Consider the following 17,258-nt stretch of genomic DNA (forward strand, 5'->3'; position numbering starts at 1 on the left):
TCTGGTGAAACACCCGAAAATTCTGCCTGACACAGCTCGTTTGATAAGGGGACCATGTATGGAGGCAGTGAACTAGTAGTAGATTAAAGGTGCTGCAGTTAAAACTGTTAGTTGGATCTTGGCTGCCAAGCGAGTCCGCTGCCAAGCGAGCTTTCGCCTGTCCAAGCCCCTGTCTCTCGGCTCCTCCCCAAACAGCACTTCTAAGAAGCTTTTGTATAAGATCCAGTGTAGTAGTGTTCTTATAAGTTTGGGTTATGGCGGGTGAGGGGAATGTAAACAGATGCGCAAGAAGCGCTGAAATAATATCGGTAAATGATAAAAGTTTGGCAGTATATTTTGTGGATAACACAGCAGGGTGGCGACAAAGTTAACAAGTTTGATGTGGAAGCCATGAAAACAACCCAAAATTCTGCCTGACACAGCTCATTTGCTAAGGGGACGATGTATGGAGGCAGCTATATGGACGACTTTGGGAGGCAGCTATGGAGATGATGTGTGGAGATAGCAATGGAGACAACGTGTGGAGGCAGCTATAAAGACAACATGTGGAGGCTGCTATGGAGACAATTAAATTTGGATAGTGCCTGTATGTGGCAGTCCAAAAAAGTTTTCAAACCAGAGGAGCAGGTAGGTGGTCCTCCAGAAAAATTAAATAGATTGAGGGCCTGTATGTGGCACTCCCAAAAATTGTTTAAAACAGAGGACCGGGTAGGTGGCCCTCCAGAAAAATTAAATACATAGAGTACTATAGCTAGAGCCAGTTGGCCCTGGCAAAAAATAGCCAGTTTCCTCTGCTTTAGTGTACAAAGAGGAGAAGGAGGAAAATGAGGAGGAAGAGTGCATACATTATTCAGGTTGAGCTTCTTTCACCTGGTGGAGAATGAAAATCCTGAGAAATCCAGTCTTTATTCATCTTGATAAGCGTCAGCCTGTCAGCGCTGTCATTCGACAGGCGTGTACGCTTATCGGTGATGATGCCACCAGCTGCACTGAAAACCCGCTCGGACAACACGCTAGCGGCAGGGCAGGCAAGAACCTCCAAGGTGTACAGTGCCAGTTCGTGCCACATGTCCAGCTTTGAAACCCAGTAGTTGTAGGGAGCTGTGTGATCATTTAGGACGATGGTATGGTCAGCTACGTACTCCCTCACCATCTTTCTGTAAAGATCAGCCCTACTCTGCCGAGACTGGGGACAGGTGACAGTGTCTTGCTGGGGTGACATAAAGCTGGCAAAAGCCTTGTAAAGCGTACCCCTGCCAGTGTTGGACAAGCTGCCTGCTCGCCTACTCTCCCTCGCTACTTGTCCCGCAGAACTACGCACTCTGCCGCTAGCGCTGTCAGAAGGGAAATACTGTTTCAGCTTGTGCACCAGGGCCTGCTGGTATTCATGCATTCTCACACTCCTTTCCTCTCCAGGGATGAGAGTGGAAAGATTTTGCTTGTACCGTGGGTCCAGGAGAGTGAATACCCAGTAATCGGTGCTGGAATAAATTCTTTGAACTAGATAGGCAGCCTAGCATGAAATCTGCCATATGCGCCAGAGTACCAACGCGTAAGAATTCACTCCCCTCACTGGCCTGACTGTCCATTTCCTCCTCCTATAACGCTATTGTAGGCCTAAGAAAGTTGGTTGGGTTCTTGTATGCCTAGTTTCTAACAGCACACAACAACTGGTTTTAAGTCACTTTAAGTTTTGAAAAAAAAAATCGTCAGACTGTGCCTAATTCAATCAAACCCCTAATAAATTGTCCCACTTCGGTGTTTGAGATGGATATGTGTGTCACTAAGAGCTAAATATAACTTTCGCAAGTCTCCCTGCAAATTCCTCACAATATGGTACAAGCTGCACTACTAGTGCCAGCAAGCCCAGCCACAAGCAAACAAAAATAAAATATAACGCTATTCTAGCCCTAACAAGGGCTGTTGGGTTCTTGTAGAATCACTCCTGCCTAACACTATTCTAATATAACACCCTAACGCTATCCCTGCAGCAGCTGCAGCTCTCTCCCTAACGGCATCCAGACACAGAATGATCCGAGCAGCGCGGGCAGCGGCTAGTCTATTCCAGGGTCACCTGATCTGGCCAGCCAACCACTGCTATCGACGTGTAAGGGTACCACGTCATGCTGGGTGGAGTGCAGAGTCTCCTGGCTTGTGATTGGCTCTGTTTCTGGCCGCCAAAAATCAAAACGGCAAGCTGGTGAAATACTCGTCCGAGCAACGAGCAGTTTCGAGTACGCTAATGCTCGAACGAGCATGAAGCTCGGACGAGTGTGTTCGCTCATCTCTACTACTGACCCAAAACCAAACTATGAAATACAATTGACCATAATAATTACAAAATTCTGATCAGAATAAGAATAACTGCAGATCCCAGACCAGACATTAGAGGAACTATATTCTAAATGTCACAGATTAAATCTTAGAATAACTGTTGACCCAAGACTAAATTTAGAAAGACTAATGATCCCAGATCAATTGCTAGAAATCTACATTTTGTGCACCAGTTACTGAATAACTGCAAAGCACAAGCCTGGCCTGGAAACAATGTTAGACTGTAACAAAAGAATAATTACAGGCCAAAGACCAGATCTCAGAATAACTACGGACCCAAGATCAGATCTCAGAATAACTACAGACCCAAGACCATGGAAAATAAGTTCTGACCGGAGCTCCCGATTCTCTTGCTTCCGTGTGTTCTTCTTCTTCCGATATGTCACTCCTCACACTCCTCCAGCACAAATTCCTGAATCCTCCGATAAGAATATACCGCTATTCAGACCAACACTCCTGCGTTTCTCCTGTGACCACCTCCGTATGCAACATATGTTGCGGTAAATCGCTGGAAGAAATTCCCCCGCAGATAGCGTAGTACAGTTTACACTCAGGATTTATTTCGATTAAAAACATACTCACAAAAGAGCGATAAAAATGTGCATGTAAAACTCTAACATGGGACACCACCTACACGTTCTCGCCCGACCTAGGGTTTCGCCCTGTATGGCCTCTTCTGGGGCGTTGCTGACCCAATACCGAAGACCAGATCTGAGAATAACTACAGACCCAAAACCAGATCTGAGAATAACTACGGACCCAACACCAGATCCCAGAACAACAACTAACCCAACAACAGATCTCAGAATAACTACAGATCCAAGACCAGATCTGAGAATAACTGTAGACCCAAGACCTTGCTCAAGACCCAATACAAAGTAAACAGAGTGACTACATATTTTAGACCATATCCTCGAAAGATTATTGAGCCCAAGCATTACACAGAATTACAACAGGCCCCAAACCACACAATAAATAACTCAGGACCCCAAACCAGATATAGAATTACATTAGACAACGATTTTGACACAACCTTGAAGGACTGCAGACCAGATCCCAAAAAAACTACAGACCCCAGACCAGATTTTAAATTATCTAAACCACAAGTCAGACCCCGATTACAATTTCTAAACCGGACTCAGTGGAGACTGTAGGCTTCAATTTCTAGCTTGGGTCCTCAAACAATATACTGTATGGTCATGTGATGTGTACATGTGACTTTATATACAATGTTCCTTCAACAACCCTGCATGAATCTACCTACAGAACAAATTAACTACATACCATTTACTATACACAGAATCCCTACCAAACCCAGAATAGAATTTTTTTTTACCAACTCAAAAGGACAAGCCCCCGGGATTATTGACTGGGCTGGAAATTTGACAATCCTACATGACTGTTAGCGGAATAGTTATTGAACCTAGGCTAGATATAGAAAAGTATACACAAAAAAAATGTAGACTCCATTCCATGGGATCACCAAACCTTAAACCAGACAAGGAGTTGTAATGAGGTTCTGTACCTGAAGGAGCAGATTGGGGATCATTTACTTAGGGTCCGAACGCCACATTTTCGTCGGGTTTCCAGAATATTTCTGTTTTGCGCCGAATTGCCCCGGGATTTTGGCGCACGCGATCAAATTTTGGCGCATCGGTGCCGGCTTGCACCCGACAGAAATCGGGGGTCATGGCCGCCGGACAACCCCACGGATTCGGACAAACCGCGGAATTTAAAAAAGGATTTGTGTCGCAAGATCAAGCACTTACATGCACCAGGAAGAAGAAGGTGAACTCCGGTGGACCTCGGTGCAGCAGCGACACAGAAAGGAACTCTGAAGTACGATGTTAGTGAATCGTGCCGGACCCATGCCGGGTAAGTAAATCTGCCCCATTGTCTCCAGTAAGTTACTAGATACCACTTCTACACGTGTCTGAAGAGTATTGTGGTCACTGCTTAACCTCCTAATGTGTCCACCATTGATATTTATGTCATACGTTGGTCAGGGGTGTTCTGGTGATCTGGAATGTTGGATGGTGGGGAGAAGGCCAGACTGAGGAGCATCTATTGAGTAAGTGCTCCTGGCTTTGGCAGGTAGAGATTCATCATTACTTTTAGTTTTGGTAACTTACCCCCTAATCTAAAATCTCCAAACTCACTAGGGTACATTTTACAAAAAACATCACATGCCCAGGATTCATTTTTCAGGTCCATATTAAAAAAAAAATCTACTAAAAAATACATGCAACATGAAATAATAAAAAAATGGAGTAATCCTGTTTCTGAACATTTTCCTTAAAATAGATTACCAAACTTAAACAATATGTATGAAAAATTCGGAGATTTTTAAAAAAAAAAAATTTCCTGAAATGCTGAAATTGAAAGAGAATTTACAAAAATGTGAAAAAAAAAAATTTGAGCAAAAACCTAATAAAATCTGCCTATGATGCAGATAACTGCTTGTAGTAGCTGCAGCGTCTTCTCCACTTCCCCTGCACATAGTGTACGATGCTACAGTCATACTTACAGGTGTCAGGTAGTGAAGATCTTTCCAGACCTTCCAGGTCTTGGTCCCGGCTCCTTCCCTTCAGCCGTTATATAATGTGTCCAATGGGAATGATTGCAGCCGCGCAGGATATAAATACACGTTAATAAGGCTTCCGGGGTCTCACGAAACACATTGGGAAGAACCTGCTCCCTAAAGACCCAAGGTCTGCGGAGATTATGTCAGACACATAGTAACTTTAAAAAAAACTCAGGTTTTTCAAGCTGAACCTTTCTCTATTCCCTATACCTCATTGACACTCCATATAAAATATTCCTCTTTACCTAATTTTTTATAGGTTTAGGTTTATCTACTTTTCTACTTCTTAGGGTTGAGCATTGCAAATTTTGACTGCTCTGAGATTTCTGTGGGATCTTACTATATGAGATGAGCACTGACCAGATTCAGCCCCGAGTTGCAGTAGGCCACTGGGCGATAGACCCTCAGTGGGCTCCTTTGCAATGAACTCACAAATTATGAAAGCACTGACTAGGGTGAGCTCTAGGTTTCAGGAGGCCACTGGGCGATAGACCCTCAATAAGCCCCTTTGCAATGAACTCATGTGGCGGCATTAAAAATTCTGTTTCCTGTTCCCTAAAATATTCTCTAGTTGATCATCCAAAACAGCCCCTCATGTTTATTTCATATAAAGCCCCTCTCACACATTAGATATTCATTAGATACAACCACCTTACTCCAATGGATTCTTTATGTGGAGCCGAATGTGGGCCCCCCTCGCAGCTCTGGGCCCCAGCAGTTGCCCAGGTATGCCCTGTGCTGGCGCCGGCCCTGGCAGTGACATTCGATGCAGATTTTGATATTGTTGTAGCAGATATTGTCACGATGTACAGGCTATGCAATTTTTATTATTTTTTTGTAATGCGAACATATGAGGGCTTATTTTTTGCAGGGTGACATATACTGTATGTGACATATACAGAAACTTCATGTATAGCTTATTCATGAGATTTTATTAACTATTTCAAGGTGGACACAGAAAAAATCATCACCTTTTGTTTAGGATTTTTAGAATTTTTAACATGTTATTTGTATTCTCTGGTGATCTATAATTATGGTGTTTCTTATCTTTGACCAATTTTAATGACCAAAACCAATATTGGAGAAAATAGCATTTGTGTTGGTATCGACAACTTTTCCAAGGCCTAACCCCTCTATTTTTATGTTGACAGAGGCTAACTTTTTAAGAAAAGAGTTTTTCTTTTCCGTGGTACAGGCAGCCCCCGGTCACGAAGATAGGGTCCATAGGTTTGTTCTTAAGTTGAATTTGTATGTAAGTCGAAACTGTATATTTATAATTGTAATTCCAGACAAAATTAGATTTTTGCCCATATGACGTTTGCAGTTAAAAAATTTTTTGCTGTAATGGGACCAAGGATTATCAATAAAGTTTCATTACAGACACCTTACAGCTGATCATTGCAGCCTGGGACTATAGTAAAGCATTCAGAAAGCTTCACCAGAGGTCACAGTGGGCAGAGGGGTCTGTCTGTAACTAGGGGTCGTCTGTAAGTCGAGTGTCCTTAAGTAGGGGACCGCCTGCATAATTTTGTAACGTTTTTTGATCTTTTTTTGAACATTTTTGTGAGGGTATTTGATGAAGAATTATATGTATGTGAAGTTTTTCATGTTTTTTTACAGCGTTTAGTGTGCAGGTTCAATATTATGTTTTAGCTTTATTATACAGATTGTTATTGATGCGGTAATACCAAATATTTAGGGATTTTTTTGGTGTTTTTCATACTTTATTTGATTTTCATATGTATTGTATATGTGGTATATTGGGTGAATTTTTATTATGTGAAGTTTTTCATATATTTTTTTCAGCGTTCATTCTGCAGGTTCAATATTACTTTTTCGCTTTATTATACAGATTGTTATGATGTGGCAATACCAAATATTTAAGGATCTATTTTGTGTTTTTTATACTTTATTTGATTTTTATATGTATATGTGGCATATTAGGTGACTTTTTATTTATTATCATCTTTTATTCTAAAAAATCTTTACCGTTTTTTTTTTTACATTTTAATGTAAAAACTAAGACTAAACTTAGTCACATCCAGAGCTGCAGTCGTCATTCTGCTGGTTTTGTATTATCAGAGCTTATATATTAGACTTGCCCTGTTCTGCCAGACTGTAGTCACTTCCGGAGCTGCAAGGATAATTCTGTCCCTTCTCTATGTTGTGAATTTTTTTTTTTTATATGATTGTAAAGTCCGAAATTTTATTGTAAGGTGCAAATCAAAATGTATTCCTTTTGTGTATAAATACCAAGATTTCTAGAAGTGATGTCAGTCTGGGAAGAAACTTAACTCCTTAAGGGGAATTTACAGTCAAGGGCCGTTCACATGTTCCAGGGAGGGAGAAGGAAAACTTTTCACCTTGGAAAACAGATTTGCATAATTTCTTCCTAGTGACAAGCAATACAATGGTGCCCCCTAGTGGAAGAACATATATAAAGCAGCTGGCACCACAGAGCCCGCTTGTATTGTTTGCTGCTGTAACATTATTTTCACATTTTTTTCTAATTCAAGTAAAAAGGAGTAAATAGCAATTTTTTTTATTGTAAATAAATAATTATAGTAAATAATTTTTGCGCAAACTTTTTTTTTCCATTTTCTTTTGAATTTGTTTGTCAATTCCTCTGTTTGCTGTTACTTTTTATAAACCTTAATATAAGGTTTTGTGAATTTTTTGGGCGCGTTGTTGGATTTGCGCTTTTTTTGTGTGACTTTGTTGCCCACCAATTTCACAGCGACCAAATTTTCATAACGTCTTAGTTATCTCTTCAATCCAGAGGTTGTTTAAAGGAGTTGCTACTTTTTTTGTGCAAAGATACCTCTATTCCCAACAATCAGACCCCCTAAGGATTAAAGTTCCCTTAGGGGTTCTTAAAAAATAGTAAAAAGACAAAATGTTTCAAAAATGTTTAAAATATAACAAAAACCTAAAACCTTTCTGTAGAAACTGATATAATAATAAACAAATAAAATCATAAACATGTTAGGTGTCCGTGTGTCCTAAAAGTCCTGATCAAAATCTAATAACGGTTATTCCCAGCAGTAAACCCTGTAACAGAAAATAACATCCAAATGTCCGAACCGCCACTTTTCTGTCATTTTGCAACTCACAACAATAAAAATTCCAATAAAAGGTGATCAAAAGTTTGTACAGTAGACAAAATGGCAGCAAAGAAAACTTCATCTCATCCCGCAAAAAATAAGCTCTCACACAGGTCCGTACACTGTAGTAAGCAAAAGGCAGAACATGGCAAAACGAAGGCATCTTTTTTCGTACAAAGGTTTTATTTATTAAAAAATCTATTAAAACACATTAATACCCATTTAAATGTGGCATCCCTGTAATGGAGCCGACCTAAGAAATAAAGAGGAGGAACAAATTGTCATTTGGAACGAAAAGTGAAAGACATAAATACAGAGCGCACACGAAAATGGTGCAAATTTTTTTCTTTGCAGATTTCACCCCATTTGTATTATTTTTTCCTGCCTCTAAGTATGTTATGGAATACCAACCACCACGGATCTACCTATTAAGGTAGATTGGGTGGTAGGTGCCTCTATTGTACTTGAAGATATCGATTTTAAGGGCTAATCCTCACTTCCCCTGTATCTTTTTATAATTTTTATTGCCCTAATATGTAAATTTACCAAAGAGACTACTGGGGTGTGGAGTAGCCGGAGCTGCACGCCCTCAACTGCGGAGCCGGAGTTCTGCACGTCCGCAGTAGCTCCGGCTTCAGAGCAGTGACCGTGCAGCCAAGGGCCTGCATTCTGCACATGCGCAGAACTCCGGCTTCGCGGAGGAAGCCGCGCAGCTCTTCATAGTTGCGCGCCAATGGGTAGGAGGATCAAAGAGGCTACTGGGGCGTGGAGTAGCCGCGCCGTGTAGCCTCAGCTACGGCTACTCCACGCCCCAGTAGCCTCTTTAGAAAATTTGCATATCAGGGAAATAAAAATATACAGGGGACGTGAGGATTAGCCCTTAAATCGCTATCCTCACGTACAATCGAGGCACCTACCACCCAATCTAAAGTAAACTACAGGAAAACTGATGATTGTGAAGCTGAGCTGCAGTGTAAAGCACCTCCAGGCGAGTACACCGCCGCCGTCTCTGCTGCAGGTAATAACTAGAGAAGGGGTGCACAACCCGCTGCCCGTTGACCTTCAGATTGTGTCCCCTGACCTGCTGCTGCACAGCAGGGCACACTTTAAATACATTTTTGCCGTGATAGAACAAGAGTGCTGGAAACACACAGTGCTGCAGGACCTGTCCAGCTGCATAGAGGAGAAGCTGAAGGACCTGTGATGATGTCATCATTACATGACCCTCCGGCTTTACCTCTACACAGTTTCCATGTGGAACAGGGCTGCTCACATTGAGGAGGAGGAACAAGAACTGAGGGGCGGCAGGGGTGGGGGAGGCTGGAACTGGGGGGAGAAGGAAGGGACTAGAACTGGGGCAAGAGGGGGTGTAGAATTGGGGCGCAGGAGGAGAGTGGGGACAAGGACTAGGGGGCAGTGAGAGGGTGAACTAGAACTGGGGCAGCAGAGGAGGGGGGCTAGAACTGGAGGCTGCAAGAAATGGGGGCAGGAGGAAGGGACTAGAAAAGAGGCAGGAGGAAGGGAATAGAACTGGTGGCAGGAGGGGGGGCTAAAACTGGGGGCAGGAGGGGGGACTAGAACTGGGGGCAGCAGGGGGAACTTAAACTGGGAGCAGCAAGGGGGGACTAGATTTGGGGGCACGAGGGCTAGAACTGGGGACAGCAGTGGAGAGGGGAACTAGAACTGGGGGCAGCAGGGGGAAACTAGAACTAGGGGCAGAGGGGGGGACTAGAATTGGGGCAGTAGGGGTCTTGAACTGCAGACAGCAGGGGGAGAGAGAAACTAGAACTGGGGGCAGCAGGGGGGAAACTAGAACTGGTGGCAGCAGGAGGGGGACTAGAACTGCGGGCAGCAGACAGGGGAGAACTAATACTGGGGGTAACAGGGGTTGACAAGAACTGGGGGCTAGGACAGGGGGCAGCAGAGAGGAACTAGAATTGGGGGCAGCAGGAGGGGGACTAGAATTGGGGGAAGCAGGGAGGTGACTAGAACTGGGGTCAGGAGTGGGGGGGACTAGATCTAGGCGCAGCAGGGGGAAGACTAGAACTGGGGGTAGCAGGGGGGAACTATAACTGGGGGCAGGAGAGGGAGACTGGAACTGGGGCAGAAGGAGGGGACTAGAACTGGGGGCAGCAGGGGGACTTGAACAGGGGGCAGAAGGAGGGGACTAGAACAGGGGGCAGGAGGAAGGGGGAACTACAAATGGGGGCAGCAGGGGAGAGGGGAATTAGAACTAGGGGCAGGAGGGGGAACTAGAACTGGGGGCAACAGGAGGGACTAGAACTGGGGGCAGGAGAGGGGGACTAGAACAGGGGGCAGGAGGAAGGGGGAACTACAAATGGGGGCAGCTGGGGAGAGGGGAATTAGAACTGGGGGCAGGAGGGGGAACTAGAACTAGGGGCAGAAGGAGGGGGAACTAGAACTGGGGGCAGGAAGGGGAGACTAGTACTGGGGGCAGCAGGTTGAGGCTAGAACTACATGCAGGAGAGGGGAGAACTAGATTGGGGGCATAAGGGGGGTACTAGAACTGGGGGCAGAAGGGGGGACTAGAACTGGGGGCAGCAGGAGGAGGACTAGAACTGGGGGCAGCAGGAAGGGGACTAGAACTGGGGTCAGGAGTGGGGGGACTAGATCTAGGCGCAGCAGGAGGGGGACTAGAATTGGGGGCAGCAGGGCAGGACTAGAACTGGCGGCAGGAGAGGGGGACTTCAACTGGGGCAGAAAGAGGGGACTAGAACTGGGGACAGCAGGGGGACTAGAACAGGGGGCAGAAAGAGGGGACTAGAACTGAGGGGAAGAGGAAGGGGGAACTAGAAATCGGGGCAGTAGGGGAGAGGGGAAATAGAACTGGGGGGCAGGAGGGGGAACTAGAACTTGGGCCAGAAGGAGGGGAACTAGAACTGGGGGCAGGATGGGGGACTAGAACTGGGGGCAGCAGGCTGGGGCTAGAACTACATGCAGGAGAGGGGGGAACTAGAACGGGGGGCATAAGGGGGGAGACTACAACTGGGGGCAGAGGGGGGGCTAGAACTGGGGGAAGGAGGGGAACTAGAACTGGGGGCAGGAGGAGAGGAGGACCTAGAACTGGGGGCAGGAGGGGAACTAGAACTGGGGGCAGGGGATGAACTAGAACTGGGGGCAGGAGGGAAGGGGGGACTAGAACTGGGGGGCAGAAGGGGGGACTAGAACTGGGAACAGAAGGGGGGGGATAGAACTGGGAGCAGGAGGGGTAACTAGACCTTGGGGCAAGAGGGTGGGACTAGAACTGGAAACAGGAGGGGGGCTAGAACTGGGGGCAAGAGGGGAGGGGGATTTAGAACTGGGTGCAGGAGGGGGTAGGTGATAAAACTGAGGGCAGGAGGGAAATTATACCTGGGGGAAGGAGTGGGAAACTAGACTTAGGGGAAAGTGTTATAGCTGTTACATTCTTGTACATACGGGGCAGTTTTATAGTAGTTATATTCATGTACCTAGGGGACAGTATTATAGTAGTTATATTCTTGTACATAGGGGGCAGTATTATAGTAGTTATATTCTTGTACATAGAGGACAGTATTATAGTAGTTATATTCTTGTACATAGGGGCAGTATTATAGTAGTTATATTCTTGTACCTAGGGGGCAGTATTATAGTAGTTATATTCTTGTACATAGGGGGCAGTATTATAGTAGTTATATTCTTGTACATAGAGGACAGTATTATAGTAGTTATATTCTTGTACATAGGGGACAGTATTATAGTAGTTATAAATAGTTCACATGCATACTGCTTTCTTCCGCAGTACATTTAGTGCTGTGCTTTGTGTCCAGGAGGCAGTGGAGCAGGGCAGGGCTGGTAACTGGAAAGGGTACTTGCTGTCCTTGGATCAGGCAAAAGTGTTTGATCAGGGCAACCACAAGTACCTCTGGTCTGTTCTTCTGAGGTATGGCCTGCCGGGGGAATTTGTCAATTGGCTGAAGGTTATGCAAGGGCAGAGAGCTTACCGCTTGTGAACGGTTGGATTGGCCGCTCTTCTGAGGTTGGGTCTGGTATTCGCCAGGGTTGTCCTCTGGGCCCACACCTGTACGTGTTCATGATCGACCCATTCCTTAGGAGGGTTGATCGTGGCCCGTTGGTGGGAATCAGGATGGATCAGGCAGCACGGAAGCCACTCTTAGAGCAGTAGCATATGCCAATGATGTCACCGTTTTCTTGTCCTAGGGAGGGGAGGCATAATGGGTGATGTCTCTGGTGGACTGTTACTCAGAGGCCTCAGGGTCTAAGATCAACTGGGATAAATGTGAGAGTCTTTGAATGGGAGAGGGAGGTCTACGCTTTGATCTCCCAGACACTCTTCCAGGGCCCTAAGACTCTGCCAAAATTCTCGGCATCGAACTTGGTCAGGGGGATTACCCCATGCAAAACTGGGACAGCAGGCTTAAGATGGTGGGCTTACGTCTTCTGAATTCCATCAGGGCCCCCTTGAAGTTCTGAGATGTGACTTGGAGCTGCTTCCATGGTAAACTGTGTGTGAGGCAAAGGGGTTGTCCCCTGTGGTTTGGATTTGTTTATATGTTGATATATTTAATGTGTGTATTTAGTTACATGTGTACATAAGTTTGTTTTGGGGTGTAGGTTTTGGACACTATGATCCTGGTCACTGGTCTGGACCACATAACGTAAACTTTGAACGGTAGACCAGTGTCTGAGTGGGAGGTTGATGGGCAAGATCTACAGGATGTAACACAATTATCAGAACAGGACAAGTCATTTATAATTTTGCATTTATATTGTTCTCGGTTTGGCTAACATAAGTTCCTTGACTTTTTTCTTTATCTCCTTCATCTTCAAACCATAAATTAAGGGATTCAGTATAGGAGGAACCACAAGAAACTGCAGCGACATAATGACCCTAAGCTCATATGGTAATTTGGCTGGAGCAAAACGATGGATAAGGATCTCAAAGAGCGTGTCTATAAGAAAGTTTGTTAAAGTGATGAGATGAGGAGTGCAGGTCTGGAGAGCCTTCTGCTTCACTTCCACTGATGACTTAATGCAGACTCTAAAGATCTTGATATAAGAATAAAATATCATTAGGGGAATAAGTCCAAGCCCAACCGCTGTGATGCCAAGCCCATAGATATTGTTGATTGTTGTGTCTACACAGGAAAGTCTCACCACCGACCAGTTGTCACAGTAGAACTTCAGGATGTTGTTGTCACATAGCGGAAGTCTAGCTGTCAGTCCAACAACACCTCCAATTATTATAATCGGATACAACCAAGATGCAAGGATCAGCTTGAAGACTGTGGATGAGGTCATGATCTTATTGTACCTCAGAGGGTTACAAATACTTACATAGCGGTCATAGGCCATGGAGGCTAAAATTGAAATCTCACAAACCCCATAGGAGTGGATGCAGAAGATCTGAATCAAGCATACGGGATAGGAAATGGATTGAATATTCCGAAGTAGATTTACTAGAAGACTGGGGTAGAAGGCGCTACTACCATACAGTGCATTGATACACAGAACTGATATGAAGATGTACATGGGCTCCTGGAGGCTCTTGTGTTGAGCCACTGTAATGATCACCATCCCGTTGAGAATCACGATCAGGATGTAGCCGATCAAAACCAAGACGCAGTAGAGATATTTGAGTGATGTCAACTCACCAAAGTTCAGCATCAGCACGGAAGGAGTGAAGGTGATATTTTCCATCTGTAACAATATTACAACGTGGACCATTACTGATTTTATGTAGAGCACAATACACCAGATGAGGTTCACAACTTAGTCAAGTTTTTGAAAATATTCTCATCAAAATTTTGCCGTCGTAGTTCACTCTAACTCTTCTCTGCTCGCCCGCTCACTATAGATGTCAGGGGGCGCAGGTCAGAGTCTTTAGAGGTCGCTGCAGTTTTCTACTACTCCTGCGCTAGCAGCGGGAGCAGGACTGGGGAGGAGGGAGATACGGTTCATTAACGCTTCTCCCTTCTCCGCTCCTCACAGCATTGCACTGCATGAGCGTGATGCATAGAGGAGTGGAGCCCACTCAGTGGCAGAGGCTCAGTAAGGAAACAGGGAATGAACCTTCCTGCAAATTTGTTGACTGGGACACTCCTCCCACCACCCAGCACTCAGAAATCCAGGATTGTTGGAAGGGATGTTTAAAGGTGTCTGCTGTATTATAAAACTGACAACCCCTTTTAATGCCCTTGGTCAGGGTATCAGAAGACACAGCTAATGTTGATCACAGCTTAGTGGATAGTGGATAGTGGAAAGACAATGGGGCAGATTTACTTACCCGGTCCCGTCGCGATCCCACGGTGCGTTGTCCGATGTGGATTCGGGTCCGGCGCGATTCACTAAGAACGTGCGTCCGAGTTCCTGCAGGTGTCGCTGCTGCGCCGAGGTCTGTCGGGGTTCACCTTCTTCTTCCTGGTGCATGTGAGTGCTTGATCTTGCGACACATTTCCTTTTTTAAATTCCGCAGTTTGTCTGAATCCGTCGGGTTGTCCAACGGCCACATCCACCAATTTCTGTCACATGCAAGCTGGTGCCGATGCGCCACAATCCCGGAGCAATTCAGGGCAAAAGAGAAATATTCCGGAAACCCGACGAAAGTGCAGCGTTTGAGCACTTAGTAAATGAGCCCTAATGGCTGAAATCATCAGCCCCCCCTACCCCATGGTAGGGTACATGCAAAATATGGCCCTCAGGTTGCTATACAACCATGGCCTCCAATGCCTCTCCAGCTTCCATCATGGAGGCATAATGCACTGCCATATAGTGTAGTAAGTGGCTTCTTTATGCTGCTTCTCACACCAATGCTGAAATCAGGTATGAAGAGAGACTATATGTAAATGGTAGGTTCTGTTTTGTAGCTGATAACTGCACCCCTGATGCTGCCCCCCATCTTATTGCAGGTGGTGCAGCCTGAGGCAAGAGGCTTAAATTGTCTTAAGGCTGGAGCACCCCTGGCTGCCTCTCAATCTCACTCCGGAAAGATGGTCTTTTATAAACTTCATAAACTTAATTCTAGTGGTTTTTTTTGGAAATCTTATTTCTGTGTAAATACATAAATTATATATCAGTGGGGGTATTTTGTTTATATTCCACCATATTTGCCTGTAATAATCAGTAAGTTGTATCATTTGCTATAACGGTACATTTTTAAGTTTTATCCTTATTCTTGCTTGTTTTCATAAAGGTAAAGTTTAAGGAGTTGCTGCCGGAACTATATTTTTTAGGATTATTTGCATCCCATTGTTTACAGTATGTGACATACACACATAGGGGCACATTTACCAGGATAGCCCTGAAATAATCTCAAATGCTAGCCTTTTGCTAGCACTTGCAACTATTTAGCCCTCTCCGTCACCTTATATTCACTTGATAAATAAAAGGCCTACATGTATCCAAAATGGAACCAGTAAAAACTATGAGACATCCTACAAAAAAGACATCAGACAGTGGATCAAAAGCAATACATTATTTGGGGGAGGTTGGGTTAATTTTGAAAACATTACAATATTTTGTGAGCTTCGACCTCAAGACCAAAGGAGCTATCCTGCTATATCCTGCATGCAGCCAGCCCTGCCTCTGCCTTGCCTGCTACCAGACAGATCCAGCATTACATGTTGCTGCTGTTAGATTCCATCAGTCTCCATATGTATCCATTGGTTACCAGCATTCACTATCACCGGCCTTCCCTGAACCATCAGCTCTGGACTGTTGGGAGTGCCCCAGAGGGATCCTTACAGCCATGCAACTCCCATCAACCACCGGATGACATCAGGCAAGAGAGGGCCACCTTGACCACCCAGCTAGGCCCCAGACAAGACCATTCAGTTCCATGTTAAACTCTGGCAGGCGCGTTACATATGTAGCCAATGGAATCCCTGCAATGGGCCTTGTGCAGTGGCACAATTGTTAATAGCATAGGGTCTTATAGAGGTTCTGCAGGCAATATGAATATTCGGGAGAGTATAGATTGCTGCACTGAATAATGTTACAGTTTTATGAAACGTTTGGCAACTTTGGATACCATGTTGTGACCGAGGGAGCTGAATCCCTTCAATACAGAAGCATAATATAATGTACCAACTGTGCTGCCTTTCTATATTAACTGCGCCACACTGTGCTACCCAACTAAATTGACTTTGGGCCACACCCTAAGGGTGTTTTCCCTGCTCTCTCCAGTATTCACCCTTTCACTCAGCCTCAGGTCCTAGCCTTCTAGGTAACTTGTTGCCACCCAAACTGCCCCTTAAATTTTATACTCAGAAGGACCTTCCTTCACCAATGAAATCCTCATATATCTGTCCTGCTCTCAGTACATATGAAGGTCCTCTAAAGGTCCTGAAACTGCAGCTTGAAAGCAAACAGAAAGGACACATCCATCCCCCAAGAAGCTCGATTGTATTACACGGGCTATAATATTTATACAGCACAAGCCCCATGACTGTCTTATTCCGCCCCTGCATTCACCCCTAAATGGGGATTTGCACTTGGCTGTGGAGAAATCGCAAAGCCGCTCCCTCTGGTAGCAAACACAGTCCAGAGAAAAATCGAAGGCCAAGTGAATTGCCGGTGCTGGCAAATATGGATCAGAGTTAAGTCAAGCTGGGGTCTACAAGAGAGCAGAATACAGATTAGTGGAGCAGGAATGAAGTCAGGAAACTGAACCAGGTCAAACACTGAGGAGCTTATTTACTAAGGGTCCGTAGCAGCACTTTCGTCTGATTTTCCAACATTTTCGGGATTTGCACGGCTGGGACAGGAATTTAACTGGGGATTGTGTCGTACGTGATCGGATTTTGGCATGTGGGATTTAACATTCAAATTGTGTAGCAAGATCAAGCACTTACATGCACCGGGAAGAAGAAAGTGAACAGTATCCCTGAGCGGGGAAGCGACACATGCAGGATAACGGGCGCACGAGCTTCGTGAATCGCGGCAGAGTGCATTATCATCGGAGAATCCAATACACAGCAGGTCAGCACATCTTAGCCAGGGTCAAAGAAACACAATGCTCAGCCACCACCCATTGTGCCTTTTATCACCAGAGGTTTGCACTGGTTAGTGGGAGACACCTTCACCTTAAGACCAAGAAGTTGACGGCCAGGAACAGCATAGTGTGCAAGGACCAGAGCATGGTGAGGAGCACGTGGAGCAGCAGAATCAGCATCAGGCCGGTGTCTTCAGTAGGTAAAACAGCAGAGGAAATGCATTGGTGCTCCAACTGGAGCAAA

At 45.1% G+C, this 17,258-nt stretch overlaps 1 protein-coding gene across 1 annotated transcript; it reads right to left on the reverse strand.

The window, feature by feature from the left end:
• Positions 1-12,786: 12,786 nt before the first annotated feature.
• Positions 12,787-13,722, reverse strand: LOC140116985 (olfactory receptor 52D1-like). The gene has a single exon (XM_072133413.1). It carries the CDS (start codon positions 13,720-13,722, stop codon positions 12,787-12,789), a length of 936 nt encoding a protein of 311 aa, XP_071989514.1.
• Positions 13,723-17,258: the final 3,536 nt, after the last annotated feature.

Source organism: Engystomops pustulosus, chromosome 2 (genome assembly GCF_040894005.1).
Source record: "Engystomops pustulosus chromosome 2, aEngPut4.maternal, whole genome shotgun sequence".
In the NCBI taxonomy this organism is placed as follows: Eukaryota; Metazoa; Chordata; class Amphibia; order Anura; family Leptodactylidae; genus Engystomops; species Engystomops pustulosus.

Excerpts from the sequence above, each read along its gene's own strand:
- LOC140116985 (XM_072133413.1), bottom strand. The coding sequence starts at position 13,722 with ATGGAAAATATCACCTTCACTCCTTCCGTGCTGATGCTGAACTTTGGT.